Source organism: Osmerus eperlanus, chromosome 26 (assembly GCF_963692335.1).
Source record: "Osmerus eperlanus chromosome 26, fOsmEpe2.1, whole genome shotgun sequence".
NCBI lineage: Eukaryota > Metazoa > Chordata > Actinopteri > Osmeriformes > Osmeridae > Osmerus > Osmerus eperlanus.
Genome location: NC_085043.1, coordinates 10,294,196 through 10,317,681, shown reverse-complemented (window position 1 = coordinate 10,317,681; position 23,486 = coordinate 10,294,196). Strand labels below are relative to the sequence as shown.

At 48.9% G+C, this 23,486-nt stretch overlaps 2 protein-coding genes across 3 annotated transcripts in view; one reads left to right on the top strand and one right to left on the bottom strand.

The window, feature by feature from the left end:
• Positions 1–6,670, bottom strand: part of dock7 (dedicator of cytokinesis 7) — a 39,357-nt gene extending 32,687 nt beyond the window's left edge. Inside the window, 9 exon segments of the mRNA XM_062452443.1 lie at positions 59–208; positions 692–758; positions 1,049–1,134; positions 1,308–1,520; positions 1,628–1,757; positions 2,006–2,074; positions 2,799–2,974; positions 4,149–4,248; positions 6,525–6,670. Of these exon segments, the coding sequence (XP_062308427.1) occupies positions 59–208; positions 692–758; positions 1,049–1,134; positions 1,308–1,520; positions 1,628–1,757; positions 2,006–2,074; positions 2,799–2,974; positions 4,149–4,248; positions 6,525–6,562 (1,029 nt within the window). The 5' untranslated portion in view covers positions 6,563–6,670.
• On the top strand, positions 6,640–14,460 carry atg4c (autophagy related 4C, cysteine peptidase). Of its 2 annotated transcripts, none has more exons than XM_062452452.1 (11): positions 6,640–6,668; positions 7,758–7,870; positions 8,345–8,428; positions 8,718–8,948; positions 9,969–10,293; positions 10,418–10,488; positions 10,982–11,142; positions 11,330–11,408; positions 12,169–12,248; positions 12,778–12,897; positions 13,249–14,460. In XM_062452452.1, exons 1-11 carry the CDS (start codon positions 6,655–6,657, stop codon positions 13,414–13,416), a joined length of 1,446 nt encoding a protein of 481 aa, XP_062308436.1. In that variant the 5' UTR covers positions 6,640–6,654; the 3' UTR covers positions 13,417–14,460. The 2 variants fall into 2 exon arrangements, with proteins under 2 accessions (XP_062308436.1, XP_062308437.1); XM_062452453.1 differs by lacking the exon at positions 6,640–6,668 and adding an exon at positions 7,184–7,308.
• Positions 14,461–23,486: the final 9,026 nt, after the last annotated feature.

The following is a 23,486-nucleotide window of genomic DNA, read 5'->3' as shown; positions in this document are numbered from 1 at the left end:
GGCATGGACACGAACGACACGATCCCGCCCAACGGCAGGGGAGGGGCACCCGCCTCACCTGGATGACGAGGAAGACGTCCTGGGATGGGTAGGTGATGGAGAAGATGGCGGAGCGCGCCAGTGTGGAGATGGCGGCCGTCTGGATGTGGGGACGCAGCATGGACTTGGTCTGCTCCGAGTTCAGGTCAAAGAAGAAGTTCTCGGAGATCTGCCGGAGATGTGGGCCACACGGGAGTAGCATGAGAGATTGTGACTGGTGAATATCCGGTGTATATCCGCTCCTATAGGAAGCTTTGTTCAACCTTGGCTCTTTTGGAGCTTTGTTTGTTTGTCAAATGGAAACCCCTGACTATGTCTGTGATGAAGAGCATACTTCACTGTCAAAAAGCACAAGGGTGTGCATGAAACAGACAAGTATGCTCGATCACAAGGACAGTTTATAACGGTCACTGCTACCCTCTAGTGTTCGGCAGACAAAGTGAGGACTAGGGAGTTTCAGGGGGTGTTGAGGGGGTCCAATTGCACCAGCATCACAGTATAGGTCCAGTCGGGATAGGATTACAGGACAAGTACATAAAGTGCTTTTATTGTGCACTCATCTAATTCACGTCGGCCTCACAAACAATTTTAATGATTTTTAAGAATGACCGGGCAAATCAGGGCCGAGCAGCCTTGAAGAAAGTTCACTTACCTTTTTCTTTTCCTTGACATCGTACATGGCCAGACTGGCAAAGATGGGCTCGATTTCAATCTCAAACCTTCAAGGGGAAAAAACGAAAGGGTTAACAGGAGCTGTTAAGGAGCGAGTTCCAAATATAGCTAGTTTAGTTAGCTGCCGGGCTAAATTACCTAGCATTATACTCAAAGCAATGCAACAACCATGCTAATGTCACTTGCTAGCCTTCTAATTAGTACATTCTGAAGCCATACTAAAAAGTTTGTCGCGTAGTTGTCTTTCATAGAGAAATATTATATTGGAATGTTCGAATAACATTTTTGTGACGTCACGCTGTGGCGTCCACACAATGTGACGCTGTCCTCCACTTACTTCAGAGACAAGCACTTGACGAGTAGCCTCTGGCCGAAGTGTTCTTTAGGGACGTCGGGAACACAGTGGCGTTCAATCGGTTCATCCTGAACATGATGACGGAGAAAAGGGTTTAGTCCGTCTCTTCATCAACGGAGTTGCAGAGTTCAGTTGAGTACAGGGGAACACGCATCGAAAACATCGGCTTATCTAAACACCTTTCTGTCTAAGGGAATGACGAATGCGTGTTTGGGAGGATAACAGTGTTAACGGTAGGTACCTCGTCCAGGGCCGGGTGCAGAGCGAACAGCTCGCGGTGGCGTTGGGCCTTGCGCTGCTCCTCGTTGTGACGGTCGATCTCCTCGTTGGGGGAGCGGTCGAGGAGATGGGGCAGGAGGCCGTCTGGGAGAGAGTTCTTCAGGTCGAAGATGCTGCAAGCCCAGCTGCCCCGCGGGGTGTCATCGATGGACATGGACCTCCTCTTCAGGTCATCCTGGAACACACACACACAACCACACAAGTTTGAGATTCAAGTTCCAGAGGGCCATACAGGTTCTTGGGAGCTTTAACAGAACAGTGTGCTGGTAGTGTTGGAGTTACCTGGTCGTCCTGGTAGGCATTACTGTCAGGCATCTCATCCGCCTCAAACACCTGCTTAGGAAGCCCTTTCTGCCTCTCCTTCTGCTTGTCCAGGGCATTGGGGTTGAAGCCAGTGCCCAGCTTGTGGTACCTGTTGACGCAAAGACAAGCAAGCTTATTATTATTATCTAGGTTTAGCTGCAGTAGGTCGTAATGGTGGAACAGTTCAGCTCAAACATAGACGGGTTGTACACAAAGCTACTTTGCATGCACTGTCCCCTCCATCGCCTTATCACCTACGCGATGAAGGCAAATCCATTTTTACAGCAACACTTTGTTGTGCTACAGGCTGGTTGGTTAACTTTACGAGTATCAGTTTGTTACAGCAGGAAGTCTTACTTTCTGTTGACGATGGCCCAGTCCTCAGTGTAGGACCTGACACAGTCTCTGACATGGGCATCGGTATCCCTGCAGGATAGAGAAGCGTTACACCATCGTCAGTCCACAGACATTACAGTTAGCACCGCCGTCCAATCAATTATCAGTTCAGTTCTGTTTATTGATTTTCCAAGGGCCATTTGGTTTCAGCATTACAAGTATATAAACATAACAAACAAACTATCCAGACAGTCCAAATAAATACGGAAAACTCCTCTAAAATGTTTTTATTTATTCCTACTAACATTCTCTAGAATTAAAAAGCTTTACAGCCGAGGCGATAAATGAATATCTAAACCGATTTGTTTTGCTCACAGGAGTTCTAAAACGAAAACCAGAGAGGAGGAGGTTAATGCTAAACCTGCAGAACAGCCTCAAGCTGAGATCTACAGCACCGGGCCGATCAGGGGTCTCTCTCTCTCCAATCAGCAAGAGGGGCAGGCTGACTGATGGTAATGTGATCCAAGCCGAACGCTTATTTGCTTTATTCATCATTGGGGGGAATTTATTAGTGTAATCAGGTTACAGGGGGATAAGAGGAAACATCCAGTTAGCCCAGGCTCTGATTGGGTTAGACCCAATGTGCTACAGGGGTGGATCGCACTGAAACGTTCTCAGGCGATGTGTTAGGGCTGAGGCCTGTCTGAGGTAGGCCTGTCCTCTGGGACTCCCATGTCAAAGGAGGTTCTGCAGGTTCTCTAGGCCCTCCTCCCTTCCCATGGTGACTGTCCACTGAGTCTGGTGGAACACCCACCCCTCCTCAGGAACGGGCTGGCCCACGGTGCGACACTCCCTGGGGGTGTAGAGAACCTCGATGTCGTCGGGGGGGAACTCGATCAGGTCGCGCAGGGGTCCAGACTCGATGATGGGGGGGTGGGTGAGGAGGTACTCCTCAAAGTCCACTGGCTCCACCGCCTCTGTGAGAGGAACCTACACACACACACAGAGAGAGAGAGAGAGAGAGAGAGAGAGAGAGAGAGAGAGAGAGAGAGAGAGAGAGAGAGAGAGAGAGAGAGAGAGAGAGAGAGAGAGAGAGAGAGAGAGAGAGAGAGAGAGAGAGAGAGAGAGAGAGAGAGAGAGAGAGAGAGAGAGAGAGAGAGAGAGAGAGAGAGAGAGGAGAGGAGAGAGAGAGAGAGAGAGAGAGAGAGAGAGAGAGAGAGAGAGAGAGAGAGAGAGAGAGAGAGAGAGGGCATAAAAAGTGATGGGAGAACATTTGATCGAACAGAAACAAACCACCTGTCAACTTCTCCAGCTGGAGGAATTTCAAACAATATGGAGAAAAAAAATGCAATATCTTATATATCTCATAGGAAGGGTGCTTTGAAGCCACCCAAACTGGAATTGTGAGTTTTGGCAGGAACAGCACAACAGCATCCACTAATGGTTTTACAGGCTTAAGCCTGGCTCAAAAATGATGAACCCAAGGGGACTTATTTCTATTCACTAAAAGCTTGTTTGGTGGGGGGTGAATCTGGAACAAACGCAATTCAGTCACACTTTAATTAACAGCTGGCTTCAGCCTAATTAAGAAGGATGTTTGCTTATTTAGCCTTGCGGTGGGGATAGCGTTGGGGCAATGTGTTGGCACAGGGATGCTAAAACCAAATAGTCTTCCCAGACAAACACAACTAAGAGTTAAAGAAGGGTGTCACCCGCAATGAGGTGAGAAGTGAAGAATGCGGTTAAAATGGACTGCATTTACATACAGCGCTTTTCTATGGAAGCAAATCAGCGACAATGTTAAGATATATTTGTATTACTTTTTTAGATCCAAAAATTCAAGGTTCAGAAATTCAGGTTGCTCAGTAAAATTCAGTTCCCCCAAATAAAAATTAATACAATTAAAGCTTCAGAAATTCAAATAGAACAAAATTCAGGCTGCTGAATTTCTTTTTTGGTGGTGTTAAAATTTCTATACTAAGTATTCAATGCCTTTTAAAATTCAAAACATTGTCACTGACTTGCTCCCATACTTTTCTACCTTAGCAGCACTCAAAGAGCTTAAATTTTCTTTAGCCTCTCATACACACACTGACAGAGGCGAGGTTAAAGGTCAGCCTACACGCGCCGACCCTCCCTCTCGCCAAAAACCCCAAGTACTCACTGCGTTGCTGGCGGCCACGCCCACGTTGAGGTTCTTGAGCAGTTGAGGGGAGCCCACATACTGACCGGCGATCTGCTTGCGCACCTCTGCTGCCACGGTCCTGCAGAGAGACGAGGAGACAGCGGGAGTTAGCGTCACAGGCGTTGTCGCGCAGTGGATGGTTTAGGGATTACACAAGTAAGACCGTGTAGTAGTCAATCTCGCCAAGTCCTTGTTGGTGTTTGATATACAGGGCCCTCAAGCCGTATCTCACCTGCTGGGGTTACACCTACGCACACACACACACACACCCCGTCCTTTGTAAAGAGGGCAATGCAGAGAAGACCAGAATATATGGCTAAACAGCCAAGGCCAGTTGCCTTGACTGCAGTGGTCACTCTGGGAGAGACACGGCCGTGGAAGAGAGCAGCATTTCTGTTGTGTTTCCAAACATTAGTGTTATGGCTACTATAGCCGAGGGGTCTCCCTTGCCTGGCTTCTGTCTGGCCTTCATGCCCCCTCTGACACAGCCGTATATCACACCACAGAGATGGTGGGGGGGGGGGGGGGGGGGGGGGAGAGGAGACAGAGAGAGCTAATAAAAAGTCTCTGGACCTCAGTCATCACAAAGAGCTTGGTCTGCAACTGCTGCCACAGAGTCCCTTTAAATCATCACCGACATCAAAACCACTTCTCTGTTTTGCCTTGAACTAAAGCTGCTACGCAGCAGTAACCAGGAGAAGCCCAGAGGGGAGGGAGGGGGCATCTCTGATAAGAAGCAAAGACTGTCATGACGACACACCGTCAAGGCTAGAGGGGTCAACAACATCCATATCTGTACCAATCAAGAGAATTGAGAAGCGTTCCAGATCGCTTGCCTCCTCAGGACGAACCCTGGCGTAGCGACAGAGGCAGTGGAGGGCCTTTCCCTTCCTCAGCAGGCTAAGCTAAGAGACGGAGGCAGTGAACCCTCAACACATTCCACAGTCCTCTCCGCAGGCTCAGTTCAGACCTTTATTTAGCTCGGTCACAACTCAGGAGGGACAAGTTGATTAACCAAACAGACTCCTTGTTTTCCATCCTGAGGGGCAGATCGGCTACAAACATTGGCGAAGCTTTCAAATCTAAGTATGATGATCTGGAGAGAACAAATCTACTATGATTGTATATAATTTTGCTCCTGTGGCTCAAATGTATAAGCTGCCAAATACATGACATTTACATTACATTACTATACACAAATAGTATGACTGACATGAGCAAGACAAACCCTTAACAGTTCTGTATCTTGTAATTCAAATATGCACAGACTGAGTTGGCATTTAAAGAGAAGAGGGAGTAAACAATATGCTTTCTGTTTGGGAAAGGCCAACTCCTTACTGAACCAAGGACAGTCAAGCTGGCACCAACAACCGGAGGGGGAAAAAAAGTTTCAAAAAGTTTCAAAGTCTCTCCCTGTGCAATGCCAATACTCGTATGTGCCACTGTAACACCACACAAATATGACAAATCATCACACGTAATCCATCAGGCGAGAAATAACCAGGCAGATGTCTACGTTTTCCCAAAACCTCAGATGAACCCCCCCCCCCAACTGTACTCGGTGGCGAAGTGGGGCATCGAGGTCTGAAGTTGAACTCACGCACCATAGACTGTGCGTGTGTGTGACAGCATAGTAAAACTATTCGTCCTGGTTGTTTGACACTGTCTACTTGTGCGGTAATACATAACCCAGTTCACCCCGAAGTTAATAAAATAGTGCCGTGTAATCCCTTTTTCATGTGACCCAATTTACCAACGCATATTGTTTAGCCATCTAACCATGTAAAGCACATCAGAATTAGACAATGCCTTTTGTTCTTCCCTATTATGGATTTATGTGATGAGAATTCATTCAGAAACTTTGGATGGGAAGATTAGGGAATTTGGATGAGATGGAAAATCTCCAGCACCGTTCTTGTACAGCGGGGCTGACGTTTTGCTCTCGGGTCAACCTCAGTATAAACAACGGTGACAAACAGTCAATGCAAGACATCCATCCGTATAATTTAACTGTCTAGCCTCACAGATTAAAGCCCCTCAACCCAATAACGGCGATGTACTACTGCAGCTCGCTCAAATGAACTATTTCATTTAGTCGCGTGATAAAAACACATGATAACACATGCAATCGAATAACAGACATACAAAACGAGTAGAAAACGTTACTCTCGCTGGGCGGGTCTGGTGTTGGGGCATCTTTGATCTGCCTGGCTAGCTAGCTAGCCAGATGCTAGCTCGCTGGCTGGGTCTCTTTGGAAGATGATAACGAAACGAACCCCCAGATATAATCAAGCTTTGAAACACACAACCATGAACATACTCCCGTGCAGATTAAATAAGGAGTAACGCCTTTACCTGCTAATTTTCTGGGCGAAGGCGCGGCGTTCAGCCATAGTTATGGCCGCTGATGTACTCGGAGTCAGATTCCCAGGCAGGCTTTACACACTCGGCTGCCAGATCGCCTTGCTACGCGTGGAAAGGGAGAATGGAATTGTTACCGTAAGTAACCTAAAAGTGCTCGAACACACCCAGAGAAGCAGTTAACATGGATGGATGTATGGACATAGATACATAGATAAACAGACATTAACCCAAGTATGTTTATTCGCCTTTAGTTATATGTGCATACGTTTATTTACAATTATGAAATTCAAATGATAAAACGTATAAACTCAATTGATAAAGATAAGTCTCTTCCACATTCATAATCTATCCGTTTTGTTTTTTTTTAATTGTGAAAGCATTCTGGGAACATAAAGTTAATGTTAACACATCGGGGGAGTCAGTTGGCTGGTTGCCAGTTCGATTCCCAGGTCATGCCAACTGACGTCGTGTCCTTGGGCAAGGCACTTCACCCTACTTGCCTCGGGGGAATGTCCCTGTACTTACTGTAAGTCGCTCTGGATAAGAGCGTCTGCTAAATGACTAAATGTAAATGTAATGTAAATATCCAGACTGCAGATAATGCAAGGCTATCAAATTAAAGGGCAGCCTCGCGATGCAACGGATGGAACGTCATCCAAATGTGACGCAAACACCGCGAGAGTCTCGTGCCTGTCTTTATAAAAAAAGAAAGAAAAGTATAATTGCTTCCTCAAAAATGTAAACAGCTAGCTAACTTGGCAAGTCAGGCTACAAAGTAAGTACATTTAAGTGACATATAAGTATGGTTTGAGGTTCAAGATTCAAGGCAAATCAAAGATCTGTTTATGAAGAGCTGAAGTGTTTTGGTAGCTCGGCACTTCAGGGTTAGCATAGCCGTCGCGCTAGCTAGCTAACTGATTAACCTACACACATTCAGACAGGAGGTTGTAATGCTGTCACCGCAGTCTTAGACCGCAATTTGACTGGAGATAGAGGCTGATAATAAGATAGCAAATGGTAGACTTTTGTCAACTGTATTAGCTGAGGTAAAATAGGTTGTCATTGCCTTTTTAGTTCTGGTTCTAGTAACGAGAGAGAAAAAAATAGGCGCAGCAATCAGCAGTCGGCAAAACAGCTGGTATTGTAGTAGCAGAAGGTACTTAATTGATCGGTAAAAAAAAAAAAATCGCTACAATTCATAATATCTGTGTGTGAATTGTGCAGGACACGCTGGGATGGGTTCCAATCCCCTGTGGTCAAAATGGAAAATAAAGGGACCGACGAGATGGAGAAATTGAAAACCAAGTTCATGTCAGCGTGGCACAATGTGAAGTACAGTAAGTGCATCAAATGGGTATTTCTGCATGACCCCCTCAGGCTGCTTAACACGAGCAGAGGCCCGTGCCTCTATACTAGTCTTTTATCTTCATCTTTCATTCTCCACTGTCATGGCTGGAACGAGTTACGGTTCATATCATGTATGTAGATAAAACAAATAAAAAATAAAATAAAAACATATACAAAACAAGCATTGCAAATCTTGAGCTCTTGTCAAGAGTGTTTCGCCGATTATGTCACCAAGCACGTGACACAGTTTTTTATCGTCAGACAACAAGGTTGTCTTATGATTAGAATCAGTCATTACCAACTCAGGCTTTCAAGTGCATGATATAATCTGCTCAACAAGGACGTCTTCCCAGCCCTCCGTTTGAATAGCCTATGTGCCAATCTGTGTGAATGATCTAGGAGCCTGTGTCCATGTTGTGGAGACTTCAGGTCTGTGACTAACTGTTCCAATTTTTGATTTTAAGGTTGGGCCTTGAAGACAAAGACTACATTCAGCAGGAATTCCCCAGTGTTTCTTCTGGGAAAATGTTATCATTTCAAGAATGAAGGTAACCGCTAGCAGTGTCCCCTAAAAACACAAACATTCTCTCCATCACAAGGATTAAACGGCACCATTAAACGCCAAACCTTTTTTTGTTCACCTTCCAAAACGGCTAGTGAATGTTCAAACTGGTAAAAAAAGATTACCATCGTTTTTTGGCTCGGTGGGTGACGCAAATCTACTAGCCGCTTGCTTATTTTACCAGCATTTGGCTGGTGGATACTACTAGTTTGTTGTGTGCCCTGCAACTAGGGTCAGGGTTATTGTGATGAACCACGCCCTCCTGTGTTCTCCAGAGAAGGACGGCCGCATGGATGACAGTTCGGCAGCGCCGGAAGAGGACCTCATCACGGGGAACGTGGAGGCGTTCCGCAGGGACTTTGCATCCCGCCTCTGGCTGACGTACAGGGAGGAGTTCCCCGCCCTCCCTGGCTCCTCGCTGACATCTGACTGCGGCTGGGGCTGCATGCTCCGAGCGGGGCAGATGATGCTGGCCCAGGCCCTGGTTCTACATTTCCTTGGGAGAGGTCAGTGGAACCAGAACTAAGGGTGGGGAGGGTTCCTGTGGAAGGAACGTGTTTTTGGAACGTGGGAACAGATGCTCCCAGATGTTCCCATGAGTCATGTGTCTTGTTTTGAGCCCTTGGGGTCGAGGGCAAACGGATATCCGTGTGATTCACCACGGTTACGGATGAGGTTTGGATTTTCTCCCAATGATTCTCAAAATGAAACTGAACATTTTCGTCCTTGTTTTTGAGTGTTGTTCAGGGTGAGCATCTGTGTCTCATACCGTGTAAGATGAGTCTAACCACACCTAAAAACCTATTGATTCGGCCCATACAATGAGTGAGTTTTATGCAGTAATTTAGAAAACAATATTCAAGCACTAACTTGTTCTTCCATCCAATCTGAAATGTGTCATTAAAGATATTTCTCTATAAAATCACTAAGGGCCTCTTAAAGATATTTATTGATCAATTTCACTTTGATTCAGTTCGCAAGGTCATTTTGTTAAAGCCTTTTAGTCCAGTCAGGCGCCTTTTATGGCCTTGGCCCCTCCCACTATCACCAGTCAGGGGTCCCCACTGTTTGTTGGAGTCAAATACTATAAAAGTGAAATACTGGACACTACTACCCTATAATTGGACTTTTACACTATAGGATCTCCCTATTCTTTGATTTAAGCTCAAGCTTGGCAAGTTTCCTTACAGATGAAGATTTAAGGCATCACTTTACTTCTCAAGTAGACTGACTTTGATCTAAGGCAGGGGTGTCAAACCCTGGTCCTCGAGGGCCGCTGTCCTGCATGTTTTAGATGTTTCCCTCATCCAGCTCACCTGATTCGAATGAATGGTCGTTATAACAATCGATTTAATTGAATCAGGTGAGCTGGATAAAGGAAACATCTAAAACATGCAGGACATTGGCCCTCGAGGACCAGGGTTTGACACCCCTGATCTAAGGGATGACACTGTCTGAGCCTGCTCAGATCCGACGGAAGCTAAATGACAACTAGAATATCACGACTCCTTCCTTGTGTTCCGCAGACTGGAGGTGGTCGGAGGCGTTGACCCTGCAGCCACTGGACACCGAAACGAGAACCACCAGCGCCGCAAAGCGTCTGGTGGCCTCCCTGGAAGCCTCTCTCCAGGGGGAGCGGGACCCAGGTCCCAAGCCCCGGCTCCAGGCCCCGGGCGGGGCAGAGGAGGCTGACGTCCACCTGAGGGAGGTGTACCACCGCACCCTGGTGAGCTGGTTCGGGGACGTCGCTGAAGCCCAGCTGGGGCTCCACAGGCTGGTGCGGCTGGGCCTGGGGCTGGGGAGGCAGGCTGGGGACTGGTACGGGCCCGCCGTGGTGGCACACATCCTCAGGTGGGTCTGGCACCGCGAGGGACGACGTGACTCAATTGGTGTGTTTCTGAGTGGGGGATGTCAGGAGGTTAAAACTATACGTTTCTCACTCTCTCTTTTATCCCTGTTTTGTGCTGTAACTCAGGAAGGCTGTAGAGGAGGCCACAGATCCTGGTCTGGCAGGAATAACTGCTTACGTGGCACAGGACTGCTCAGGTATGAAAGATGAGCCTCTTCATGGCAGAGTTGGGCTCAGCGCCCAGTTTGACCCCTCGTCACAAACAGGGAGAGAGAGAGAGGCAGAGTTACGGGGGGTGAAAAAGGAAGGCAGAAGTGCAAAGCACCACCAGTACCTCCATCTTGAATCTAGAAGCAAATATGTTAGCTTTAAAGTATAGCACCCCTAAATAATAGTGTAAGGAGCTAGTACAGAGATCACCAAGTGACCTCATGACCCTGCAGAGTCCCCCCTCACACACATTTACATTTAGTCATTTAGCAGACGCTCTTATCCAGAGCGACTTACAGTAAGTACAGGGACATTCCCCCGAGGCAAGTAGGGTGAAGTGCCTTGCCCAAGGACACAACGTCAGTTGGCATGACCGGGAATCGAACTGGCAACCTTCGGATTACTCCCACAAACTCATCTGATCTAGGAGGTAAAGCAGTGAGATATGTCTGAGCTCAGTGGTGTTTCTCCTGCTCCCAGTGTACAGTGCTGATGTCCTGGACAGCCACAGGGTCTCCGGTCCACAGCACGCAGTCACGGGCGACGCCCCGCCCCTCACCAACAGCCGAGCCGTCATCCTCCTCATCCCAGTCCGTCTGGGAGGGGAGAAGACCAACCCAGAGTACTTCAACTTTGTCAAGGTGAGCGGGAGAGGAACCTCTCACCCTTCTCCTGGGTCAGGGTCAGAGCTGGACTGACGACAACCCAGATGCAGACCGCTTGTGTTTCTGTGAGATTGAAATGTTGCTAACGAACGGAAAACCTCAGATTTTTACGGGTTTTGCGTCCAATGAAGGAAACCAACGAACGTGTGTGTGTGTGTCCCAGGGCATCCTGAGTCTGGAGTACTGCATCGGCATCATCGGGGGCAAGCCCAAACAAGCCTGCTGCATTGTGGGATTTCAAGGTTAGCGTCCACCCCACCAATCAGGGAGGGAGACGAGGGAGGGGGGAGATCACTTTGCATAATGTCCCCTCTGTATAAAAAGACAAAGTAAGTTAATGCATTCCTGTTTAGCGAGGGGAGAATGGAGAAGAGTGGGGTGAAACAGGACTTATTTTATTTTCTCTGACCCATCAAAGCCTGGCTCATTCATCATGGGTAAACCTCCCCAACTTGGGGCTGTAATTGATTTCCATAGGAGGCTCGCGTAAATGTAATCTGTGGCCCCAAAGTGACCCACTCTCCATCACCTTCAGCAGCGAGGAGGAACCTTCAGTTGTACATCTTGGCAGTCAATATTTACGCATTTACATTTTACCAATTTGAAATACGGCAGGGGATGATGTCTAAATGACAAGCAATACATCCTGCCAGGGCAGCTTGCCAAGGAGGCCCGCCAGCACGCATTCATCATATGCAAATGGCCGAATATAATTGTGTGTTTGTAAAAGTAATTCCCCCCGCACAAAAATTTAATGACAGTCCTCTTTGTGCAGCGTGTAAAAAATGCGCTCGTAGAACCGCATTCGATTATGCAGAATTTAATCCTCCCAGGTAGATATTAAAAAGCCGGAATCTTCCGGGAGGCATATTTGACTGTGAAAAGCCCAACAGTGTCACTAGCGGGTGACTTTGAGCTGTTCTGCATAGAAATTGGAGGGTAGGCCACTGGTAATAATCGGATGTTTTTTTGAATAACTTGTCTTTTGTTTTGTCCTTCCAGATGACAGTCTGATTTACATGGACCCTCATTACTGTCAGTGTTTTGTGGACGTCAGCAGCTCAAGCCCTTTCCCTGTTCAGGTAAGAGCAGACTACACAGCGCTTCACTCAGCTCCAGTAATGTGGATTTAATAGTTTCTGTTAGTACTTAAGGGTATGAATCTCAAAGCAGGCTCTCCACTCAATTACCGAGTCCCAGCCTCTGATTTATCTGGTTTTCAGATGTGTGTGGGGGGGGGGGGGGGGGGGCACAGAGGGGAATTATGGGAAGTCCAGGCTCAGACACTGGGGCTGATGTGGAGCCTGAATATTTCAGGACTCGCACATAAAAAGCTGCATCTATCACACACCTCTGCATTGGAACTTCACCTGATGCTGTCGCCCAGGCGACGGGGGGGGGCACAGTCTCATACGTGACAGAAGCCAGGAAAACATCGATCACGCCATCGTTTTATTTCCCCTCCCCGACAACAGACAAAACAGGAAGGGCTTTTCACAAAAGCGTTTTAGTAAACCTCAAAACGATCATTCCGGCCGCAAAAAAAAAACCCACTTGTGACGTCCTAATGTCGGCGGTTGGTCCACATATTTGAAGGCGGTTTCTCCACAGTCTTTTCATTGCCCGTCGCCAAAGAAGATGCCTTTCAGCAAGATGGATCCCAGCTGCACCCTGGGTTTCTACTCCCGCAGTATCCATGACTACGAGAGGATCAGCCAAGAGCTCGCCAAGGTGAGCACGCACACACACACACACACACAGAGCGTTCTGTAAACATCCTGAACGCTCCTCGTATGCATAGTGAAGTCACAGGACGTAGTTCTTGGTGTCCTCCTGAATAAATACATTTTGAGTTCCACATGAAGTGCTGGGGTTGGCCAGTAGGTGGCCCCATTTAGCTGTAAATGAGCGCAGGTTGACGACAAGTTAGTTTCGCCTGTCTGAAACAGCCTTGACTGCTGTCAGCCTCACGTGCACCTGAGCCTTCTGTAACAACCTACTGTCACACTTCTCAGAGCTGAACGTACCTGGGGGCAGGGGTCAGGGGTCAGGGGTCCATCTCATATCCTGTGTGTGTTCCAGGTACTGAAGCCATCAGCGAAGGAGAAGTACCCAGCGTTCACCTTCATGCCGGGCCACGGGAGAGACTACGACCTCTCTGCAGCCGTGACCCCAGAGAAGAGAGAGTGGCCTTTCATCCGGGACACCAAGAGAACCACGGCCACCGCCGGAGACTTTGTTCTTCTCTGACGGACTGCGCAGAGGTCAAAGGTCACTGCCAAGGACTTCTGGTTTCCGGAAGGATCGAATGAAAAGGTCACTTTGCCAAACTGCAGGACGAGCCTCCACGACTGAGACAGTCACTCCTTATATACTGCGTTACTGTCTCTGAATAACACTTACCCAACAACACTTAAATCTGTTTAGTTCTTTTTTTGTTCCCCTGATCATGACTACCCACAATTTATGATGCCTACTCTAGTACTGAAGCCCTTAAACACAGATGTGATTGTTTTTGACATCCCCCTCTTTGGTGGATTGGGACCACACAAGACACGGGTGTGTGTTTGTGTGGTGTGTTTAAACTGATGTACTGGCGGATTGTAAATGGTACCATGCTGCACTATGTACAATACAGATTACGACAATATGGTGCCAGACTGATCATGTTTGCCTTCATGTGAACTCCCAGCTGCTCCACAGGGATGGGAGACTGAAGACGTGGTTCCCTACGAGCCTTTGATACACTTTGTTAGTGTATAGAAATACTCACCTATAGTATGAAGAGATGACTGGCTTCACTCACAGCTTTAGTTCCTGAGTAAGGAACGCTGGTCTGAGGTCGTACGACTTCTCACCTCAAGGTTTTACCCCACAGGAAGATGCATTTTCAAACGCTGTTTTAGTTAGGTGAAGTATTTCGATGCAGCAAGTGTTCAGAAGGTACTCTCTGTCCTGTTGGTTTAAATAGTTTAATTCTGTTCAGATTCATTTCAAATTGTTTTATTGGGAGTTAAGTTCAACCACACAGTAAAATGTTTTTACCTCTAAAGCAATTTGATAGTTTACGAAACAGTGCACCTACAGACACAAGCTGCTGTAAAAATAACTGAATTATAAAGTTGCAAAAAACATTTACAATTATTTTTAACCGGTTCATAACCAACTCTGGTCTGTCAATGCACTAAATTTCATGTGTTGCCAAATGTATTCAAAGTAAATCTTAATGCAAGTGATTGATTCTCCCCCTGCTGTGCAGCAAACTTGAGTAAAGGCATTAAACCTTTAAATGTCCCTGGACTGATTCAGGTGCCTTCATTGTTCACAATGTTGGAGATGGTTAGAAATGGAAAAAAACTAAACTACTTGTTTGTCTCTCCAGCGCAAGCGTCAGTGATGTGTAGAAACATTCAGTCCTATCTTTCCCAGTCAAAAGTAACAGATTAAAACTAATCATACGTGCTACCCACCTCCACAGACCATTAAACAGAGTGGTGGGAGAAGTCACCCGCTGACCCGCTGAGGTCCGCCCGCTGAGGTCCGCCCGCGAGACACACCAGAGCATCCCTCCGTGCAGCGCAGTGTTGCCATGGTTAATCTCTCCGTGGCTACAAGCTTCAAGCAACACTGGGCTGTTTTCATGAACAAATACAAATTCTTGTGTTATGAGGCCCTGCAAAGATCTGGTGGGGGGAAGGGGAAGGGGGTGAGGATGGATGGGGAGGAAGAACCACTGGTCTGTTTTCATCCTCACTGACAACATGAAGGACCTGCAGCACCGCACAGAGGAAGCATTTACACGCTCATGTCCGATCACTGGATCCATACAGGGCTGTTTTTAGGGGACAGCCGAGGGTGTGTGTGTGAGGGGGTGTGTGTGTTTGAGGGGGCGGGTGTGAACAGAGAGCAGGAATATCAAGTATGCAGCAATGTGCTGGCATTCTGGTGCTTTGGAAGATGGGTTGCTGGGGAAAGTTTGGGGCGGATGGATGGATGGATGGATGGAATGGGGGTGTTTTGGGGGACTCAGGCCTTGACATGAAAGAGCGTTTGTCCTGGGGGGCCCTGGCCTGTGTGTGGCTCCTGTGTTCACCATGTATTTACAGGGATGCATGAATATTTGATTAATGAGTCATGGGCTTGGGGAAAATGCAATAAGTGGCTAGAGGCTGAATAAAGCTACACACACACCACACACACACACTAACCCCCACCCCGAACCATGCCCTCCTGTTTAACACAGCTGCCAATCGTGTCATTGGCATTGCAGATTCCTAAAAAATCTAATCTGCGCAGCCGAGCAAATTCCTCAGATGAAAGAGAATCCTTGAGAGGCATCCTTCTGTTCCTTGGACGGGGGACGGGGGGCTGGGGGACGCTGAATAAAGACTTCAGTTTGGTGTCATTCACCGGAGGAAATGGCAAGTGTCACACAGCCCGGGGGCTGCGCTGGATCAACAGGAACAGGACTGGAATGAAGAAGGACCTTTCTGGGATCAACATGCAAGTTCTTCGACTGCAGCTGTGACGGGCTCTGTGTGTGTGTGTGTGTGTGTGTGCACCCTTCATGAAAACTCCATCGTCCCAGCACAGTCCCCTGTGTGTTGTCTACTTTTTTTTTTTTTTTTTTTTTGTCATTTAGCAGACGCTCTTATCCAGAGCGACTTACAGTAAGTACAGGGACATTCCCCCCGAGGCAAGTAGGCAAGTAGGGTGAAGTGCCTTGCCCAAGGACACAACCTCATTTTGCACGGCCGGGAATCGAACTGGCAACCTTCACATTACTAGCCCGATTCCCTAACCGCTCAGCCACCTGACTCCCCACCTCTCACCCTTTACACTTAATTTCACCAGATTTGACTGGCTGCATTCTCAGAGCGAGGCAGCTCTTCATTAGACTAATGGTGATATGGTTCTCTATGAGAACTGTGTTCTCAGAATCCCCTCCAGGCTGAAGGGACGAGAGGAACGCGGGGGGGTCCACAGGAATGAAATCTGCTCTAACAGGACACAGACACCTGGCAGCATCCTGCAGTGTTAGTCTGAAGCCGTGGCTTTGTGCAGATTTGGAAGCGGGTGATGTTGTTCATTCACGAAATGAGGCGCGTGTGTCGTGAATGTGTGTAGCTGTAGATATAGGGTGTGCACATGTGAGTTTAAAGCCAGGGCCAGGGCTCAGGTATCTATCCCACCCAACCCCACCCTCACGCCAGGTGCATCAGTGCTAGATTTACACCCCCAGACCCCCTCCACACTCCTCCTCCCTGCCGCCCCTTCCCCTCCTCAGGCATGCCATGCATCTCCAAGCAGGTACCATGAGCCTATGAAATTGCATCTCCGTACCAGGCGTCCGCAGGGCTAAATATATATAAATATATATCCGCTCGCGGCCGGCGGAGCATAAAGACTTTTCCATCCGCGTCCACGCTTTGTGTCTCGCACCCTGTCCCCTTCACCGCTCCACCGCACGGCTCCCGTGTCACCCTGGGGGGGCTCCCCTGGGGGGGCTCCCCTGGGGGGGCTCCCCTGGGGGGGCTCCCCTGGGGGGGCTCCCCTGGGGGGGGCTCCCGTGTCACCCCGGGGGGGCTCCCGTGTCACCCCTCAGTGCGCCTCAGCACCAACCTCAGAGAGCCAGCTGAAGACGGCTGAACTGTGAAACAAGCTCTCAGAGCCAGGCAGAAAAGTTAGCGCCGGGTTTAGTGGTGTTCCCCGGCTTGGCGTCACGAGCGCCCTCCTGTCTGAGGTTCGAGGCAGACAGACAGACAGACAGACAGACAGACAGACAGACAGACGGACAGACAGACGGACTCGTAGGAAAAGCTGGGCTAGCTGGTGTCGGCTAACCTTGCCTGGCTGTGACAACAAGGAGGACACTGGAGTTAACATTTAGATAACGGATGTGTGCTGCTTTCCATTTCCCTTCCCGGTGACAGGGAGTCTGGGCCGGGCGGGGAGCGATCCGGCGTCTCCGGGGTGATGTGGAGGAACACCGAAATTCCTCATCCCCCTCTCCTCTCAGGCATGCCGGTCCTCTGTCAGTTTGTACTAAGCAGAAGCTTCCGGAGCGGGCGAACACGGATGAAGGCAGGGAGCGGAGCTGTCGGCTCGGTTCCCCAGCACTCTGGGGTTGAGAGGTGTGGCAAATGTGTGTGTGTGTGTGTGTGTGGTGTGTGTGTGTGTGTGTGTGTGGTGTGTGTGTGTGTGTGTGGTGTGTGTGTGTGTGTGTTCGAGGCATACGGTTTCCCCCACCTGTCTTGTCCCACCTCGCTCCTTGTCGTGTAGAAGCATCAGTCTTTGCCTTACCTGAGATTGTGCCTGCTTTCACAGACCTGCTCTCCATAAAACTACAGAATGCCCATTATGTATGCTGTATGTGTGTGTGTGTCTGTGAGCGTGTGTGTCTGTCTGTGAGAGTGTGTGTGTGTCTGCGAGTGTGTGTCTGTGTGTGTGTGCATACTCATCTCATCTCCATGTAAAACTGCTCCTTCTGCAGGCTCTGTTCTATTACCACTCAGCCACAGTAAAACCCAGGGTAATTAAAGGGGATCTGGACATAATTGCCACCGTGAATCAACTTAATCAGCACCTGCATTAAAGATTCTACCTGATGGTGTAATCTCACCTTTTTAATACTCCAGAAATTAGAATTATAAAAAATTATACGCCCGATAATCATTTGGTTTTCGAAACACTTTAGCAACGAGCGGACCATCGTCCAAGGGGGGGAGGATGTACCGTCGGGGAGCGAGCAAGGTAGGCTGCGGCTCGGTCAGGTCGGTGTGCATCCGCCTGAAGAACTAGGGCCAAAAAGTGCAGGATTTAGCGCCTGGCTGACATGTAAACCTGCCAGACAGGGAGAGGTTAGAGTGGTGACAGAACAACACCTGGAGTGAAAACACGAGGGTGTCCGGCTGGGTAAAGGACTGTAAAACAACACAACAGCCATCGCAAAAACACCAGTGCCGCACCACCACCACCACGGCTCCAATCATGAATAAATTAACACAGCCATTACTCTGAAGGCTGAGCCAACGCTCTGTTGAAATATAGGGCTTCTCAACACATATACCTAATATACTAAAAAAGAACATTTAACATGATTCAGTGGCTTGTGTGAACGCATTAATTTTCAGTACTAAAAATATATTTTTAAGCAGGTTTCAGGCTGTACTTTTTCTTGTGGTGCATAATGGATTCATCCAATCCATTATGGCTGGAGAGAGAGAGAGAGAACGAGAGAGAGAGAGAGAAAGAGAAAGATTGAAAGAGATAGAAAGAGCCAGAGAGAGAGATAAAGAAAGGGAGAGAAAGAGAGAAAGAAAGAGAGAGAGTGAAAGAGAGACAGAGAGACAAAGATAGAAAGATTGAGAGACAGAGATAGAAAGAGAGACAGAGAGAGATAGAAAGATAGAGAGAGTCTGCAGACATTCGTCGTTGTTCTTCTTTAAATGAAGTTTTAATAAAGCACGATGAAGAGTGTCCAAGGTCAGTTATCAGACCTGGTCTCTCCCCTCCTGGTTCAGACTCCCGCTGCTTAGTTAACCATAACATGTGTCAGTAACACCCCGCCGTCCCCACGGAAACCGCCGGACGCAGGCGACGACTGAGCCGATCCACCAGCCCAGTGTCCCCTCACTGTTGACTATCTCTCCACCCGATTGACACGGAAGGTCACCGCTGGCAGTGACGAGCGAATCAGAGAGCTCACTGTCCCCCAACTATCATCTGTCAGCAACAGAGAGAGAATATCTCTTTATGCGTCAGGAATATGTTAAAAGTCATAGGGGGGTGAGGTGAGGGGGTGTGTGGATGACATTAATATAATCTGTCCGGGGTGATTGGCGCTGGCGAGGGTCTGAGCCCTCCACCCTGTTTGAAAGAGTAAGGAGGATTTAATGTAACGGTGCTTATGAATACACTTATATATTCATTTGAGCGATAAACGACAGGCCCCGGCTCTGCAGAGAAAAACAAACTGCCTCGCTTCCGGCGGCCATTTTAATTAAATGCCACGGACTGTCAAATTTATCGATCCTTTCCCTTGACACGAGACCTGAAGGATGTCTGGTGCCATTTCCATATTTTTACTGGCCCTCTCTCTAATGGGAGGTGAGGGCATGGCTGGAGGGGTGGGGTGGAGGGGTGGCATGGAGGTGTGGGGTAGGTTGGAGGGGTGGGGTGGGGTGGAGGGGTGGGGTGGGGTGGGGGGGTTGGGAGGGGTGGGGGGGTGGGGTGGAGAGGTGGGGTGGAGAGGTGGGGTGGAGAGGTGGGGTGGGGAGGGGGGGTGGGGTGGAGAGGTGGGGTGGAGAGGTGGGGTGGGGGGGTGGGGTGGGGGGGTGGGGAGGGGGGGTGGGGTGGAGAGGTGGGATGGGGGGGTGGGGAGGGGTGGGGTGGGGTGGAGAGGTGGGGTGGGGTGGGGTAGAAGCCAGCCTGGCTACATACGGAGGTCTGGCTCTAGATGTGAAGAGGGAGACTCTGACCTGAGGCGGTGTGGTACTGACCTGAGGCGGTGTGGTACTGACCTGAGGCGGTGTGGTACTCAACATCCCTAGGCCTCCTCCCCCACCCCCTCCCCCACCCCACCCCCACCCCCCTCTCTCCAGCTCAGAGCTGTGTACAGATGGGCCTCTGACAGGCCTACAGCTGTTCTCCTAATTGTTCATTAAGTGTTCTATTGATTCCCTGATTCCTGACTACATGTGTCTTTCAGGCGCTGCTCACGTGTGACGTGGCAGACACACACACACACACACACCCATGCGTAGATGACAGGGCCGACTGATGCCGAGAATGCGATCTGCCAGTTCCAATCCAGGGCCCCTCTCTCTGAGGGACCGGCCGGGGCGGAGAGGCCCTCACCAGCAGCCTGGCAGCCTGGTATTTTCTAAACTTTTGGCATCAATCAATTAAAGTGCCGGCAGCAGCATGGAAAAATGTTTAATTCTTGTTAAGCACAGCAGGCCTAGATTGCACCTGGCTGATAAGGGAGGCTTGTGTGAGTCTATTAGATCCTGATACACTCACTGATTACTGGCCTAGCACTGTGTGGAGCATAGGATCACTGGGGAACGAGGGAGAAGAGATAGAGAGAGGAAGGGGGGAGGGAGGGGAAGGAAAGGGGAAGGAGAGCGAGGAAGGGGGGGAGATAGATAGAGAGAGAGCACCGGGGAAGAGACAGAGTAGCAGGGTAAAAAAGGGTGCATTCATTCAGCTGTTGGCGTCGACTTGAAGCGATTTTTTTGCAGGTGAGATCATCTTCAATTGTGGGTTATGGCATTCAGGGCGAGACACTCCACAACTGATCCAGATTTAATCTGCAGACAGGCAGATAAAACATCGGTGGAGCTGGGGCCCTCGGCCATAAATCTCCTCTCTAACAAATAGACAAAGATAAAACTGTAAAAGTTATTTAAATTCCCATAAAGGACAGATTTATCCATCTGCTGCTTTAAGAGCAAGGACTGATCTACCGTCTTCAACAAAGCCGTCCTCGACTCGACCCAGATCCCTGCTAACATCATGAAACACCACACATCTGATATCATGAAACACCACACATCTGATATCATGAAGCACCACACATCTGATATCATGAAACACCACACAGCTGATATCATGAAACACCACACATCTGATATCATGAAACACCACACATCTGATATCATGAAACACCACACATCTGATATCAGTAAACACCACACATCAGATATCATGAAACACCACACATCTGATATCATGAAACACCGCACATCTGATATCAGGAAACACCACACATCTGCTATCATGAAACACCAGACATCTGATATCATGAAACACCACACATCTGATATCATGAAACACCACACATCTGATATCATGAAACACCACACATCTGATATCAGGAAACACCACACATCTGATATCATGAAACACCACACATCTGATATCATGAAGCACCACACATCTGATATCATGAAACACCACACAGCTGATATCATGAAACACCACACATCTGATATCATGAAACACCACACATCTGATATCAGGAAACACCACACATCTGATATCATGAAACACCACACATCTGATATCAGGAAACACCACACATCTGGTATCATGAAACACCGCACATCTGATATCAGGAAACACCACACATCTGCTATCATGAAACACCACACATCTGATATCATGAAACACCACACATCTGATATCAGGAAACACCACACATCTGGTATCATGAAACACCACACATCTGATATCATGAAACACCACACATCTGAGAGAGACTGCAACTGATGTCCGGCACATTTCCGTTCTGTTGCTCTGCCCCAGCAGATGGGCAGCACATGCAGTGAAACATTCATCTGGCGCCGTTGTGAATTCAGAGAAACCAGGTCGAGCAGACATGGTTTTGTAAAACGCGTTCAAGACCAAAAGGAAGAAGAAGAGAGATCGCCCCGGCGACCGTCTCTTCCGTGCACTGAGACACTATTTGGCTTTCAAATTGTACTCGGCGCTTCACTGAGTCAAGTCATATACTCCAGCGCTGGACGGTGATCTCCATTTGCTGCCCTCCGAGCGTCAGTGAGCGGTGTGTTGTGTTGTGCGGAGTGATAATGTTCTCTGTATAACACAATCACTCACCTCCCCTCTCTCCTTAGTATAAGCCCGGAGGACCCCAATCAATACGGGCTGGCGAGGTGACTTATCATCCGGCGTTAGGCGGTGAGCGCTATATGGGGGGGCCGCCCCACCACCGCCCCCCAGACCTCCTGGGTTACTCCCCCAGAATGGCAACGCTTGTGGCTTTAATGGTGCTGATGGGTTGGAAAAGGGCAATGAGGAAGTGGAGGGCCTAAACACCTCCAGATGTGGGATGAGACATCGCTGGCTCGGAAAGCAATCATTTACACAGGCTTCGACCGAGGGGGGACTTCAGCATTCTCACCCTCGTCCTCCTCCGTCACCGGGCCGGCGCCGGGTTTAGGACCGCCGTAGCTAGCCGGGGGAGCGCCGAACGATTAATGAAGGCTCAGGTTATCTTCGTTGATGGGGTGTTACTTTTCGTTTTTTCGCTTGGGCTTGTGTTTTATCAACTGCCGTTTCGCCAACTCCCGAAGCTCAGGGGCGTGGACGCTCTGCGACCTTGTGAGGTAGGTTAAAAAACTCGGGGTTGGAATCCATGGCCTTTCGGACGTTGTACAACCCGTCCCTGAGAAGGGTCGTCTTGCCTCATCTGTCCTGTAATTTGAGCGGTACACAGTTGGCCCTTTCTTAAGGCCATGAGGTGATACGAATCATGAGGCGTCGTCTCCTGGCCTTGCTTGCCTCGGCAGTTTTGTGGTCGTCCTCCCAAGGCCTTTTCTCAACGCTATCCTCAGCGTATCTCAGCCCTTCCTGCGTGTGATGGCTCAGAGTCGACACGCTTAGAAGGAAAATATATGTTTCATCTTGTAGGTCATTACGCAATATACTGGATGTTTTTAATTCGGCAACACTTTTAAAGAAAATAAATTTTACAGTCACCCATTACAGAAATGTGTGCTGGATGAAAACCATACCCATTTATAAACCCCGAAAATGCCCCCCACCTCCCACCCCTCTCGTCCTGGTCAGTGGAGGGAGAGAGAGAATAAAGCAGGCAGCCGTTTACCTTCAGCGCTGCGTAGGAGGGCTGATTAGAGGTGAGTCTGGAGGAGACCAGCGCAGGCCTCTGTTTACTAACAATGCCATTTCTACGGCCCGTCTATTTGAGAGGGGAGTAACAAAGGACTGTTGGAGGGGTACTGTCTTTAACCTTGATGACGTTTCCCGGCTAAACGAGCGGTAATGGCCTCTAATTGCTTTAGTGAAGAGAACATGTTGACATTTCCCTTTGTGCTTCAAGCCGGGCTGTGTTTTAACCATTATGCTAATTCAAGCGTTATATATCTAGGACTATTTATGGGACTGACACAAGTGATGTTACAGGTAAAAGGCTGTGAAATGGTCTGTAAACAGAGGGGATTGATTCCAGGGCTGAGGCGATAGTCACCCGAGCCAAGCTGCTCGGCACCAACACACACACACACACCTCCCCACACACACACACCTCCCCCCACACACACACACACACACACACCTCCCCCCTCCCTCGTCCAGCCTGTCAGGCTGTCCCAGGCTGCGCCAGCGAGTCTGTCAGGGACCATCAAAAAGGAGCCCAAACACAGTGTGAAACGCCGTCCGCTTACCAAAATGAGACCGGATCAGAATCGATCCAGCCGCACCCCCCGTCCTCTCCTCCGAGCTCCAGCCTACAGTGTCAGATAGGCTGAGTGTTTGGGCCCTAGTCAGACGTCACA

Coding starts and splice junctions, on each gene's coding strand:
- atg4c (XM_062452452.1), top strand. Junction 7,871..8,344: donor GTGGCACAATGTGAAGTACA/GTAAGTGCATCA, acceptor TTTGATTTTAAG/GTTGGGCCTTGAAGACAAAG. Junction 11,409..12,168: donor CTGCATTGTGGGATTTCAAG/GTTAGCGTCCAC, acceptor TTGTCCTTCCAG/ATGACAGTCTGATTTACATG.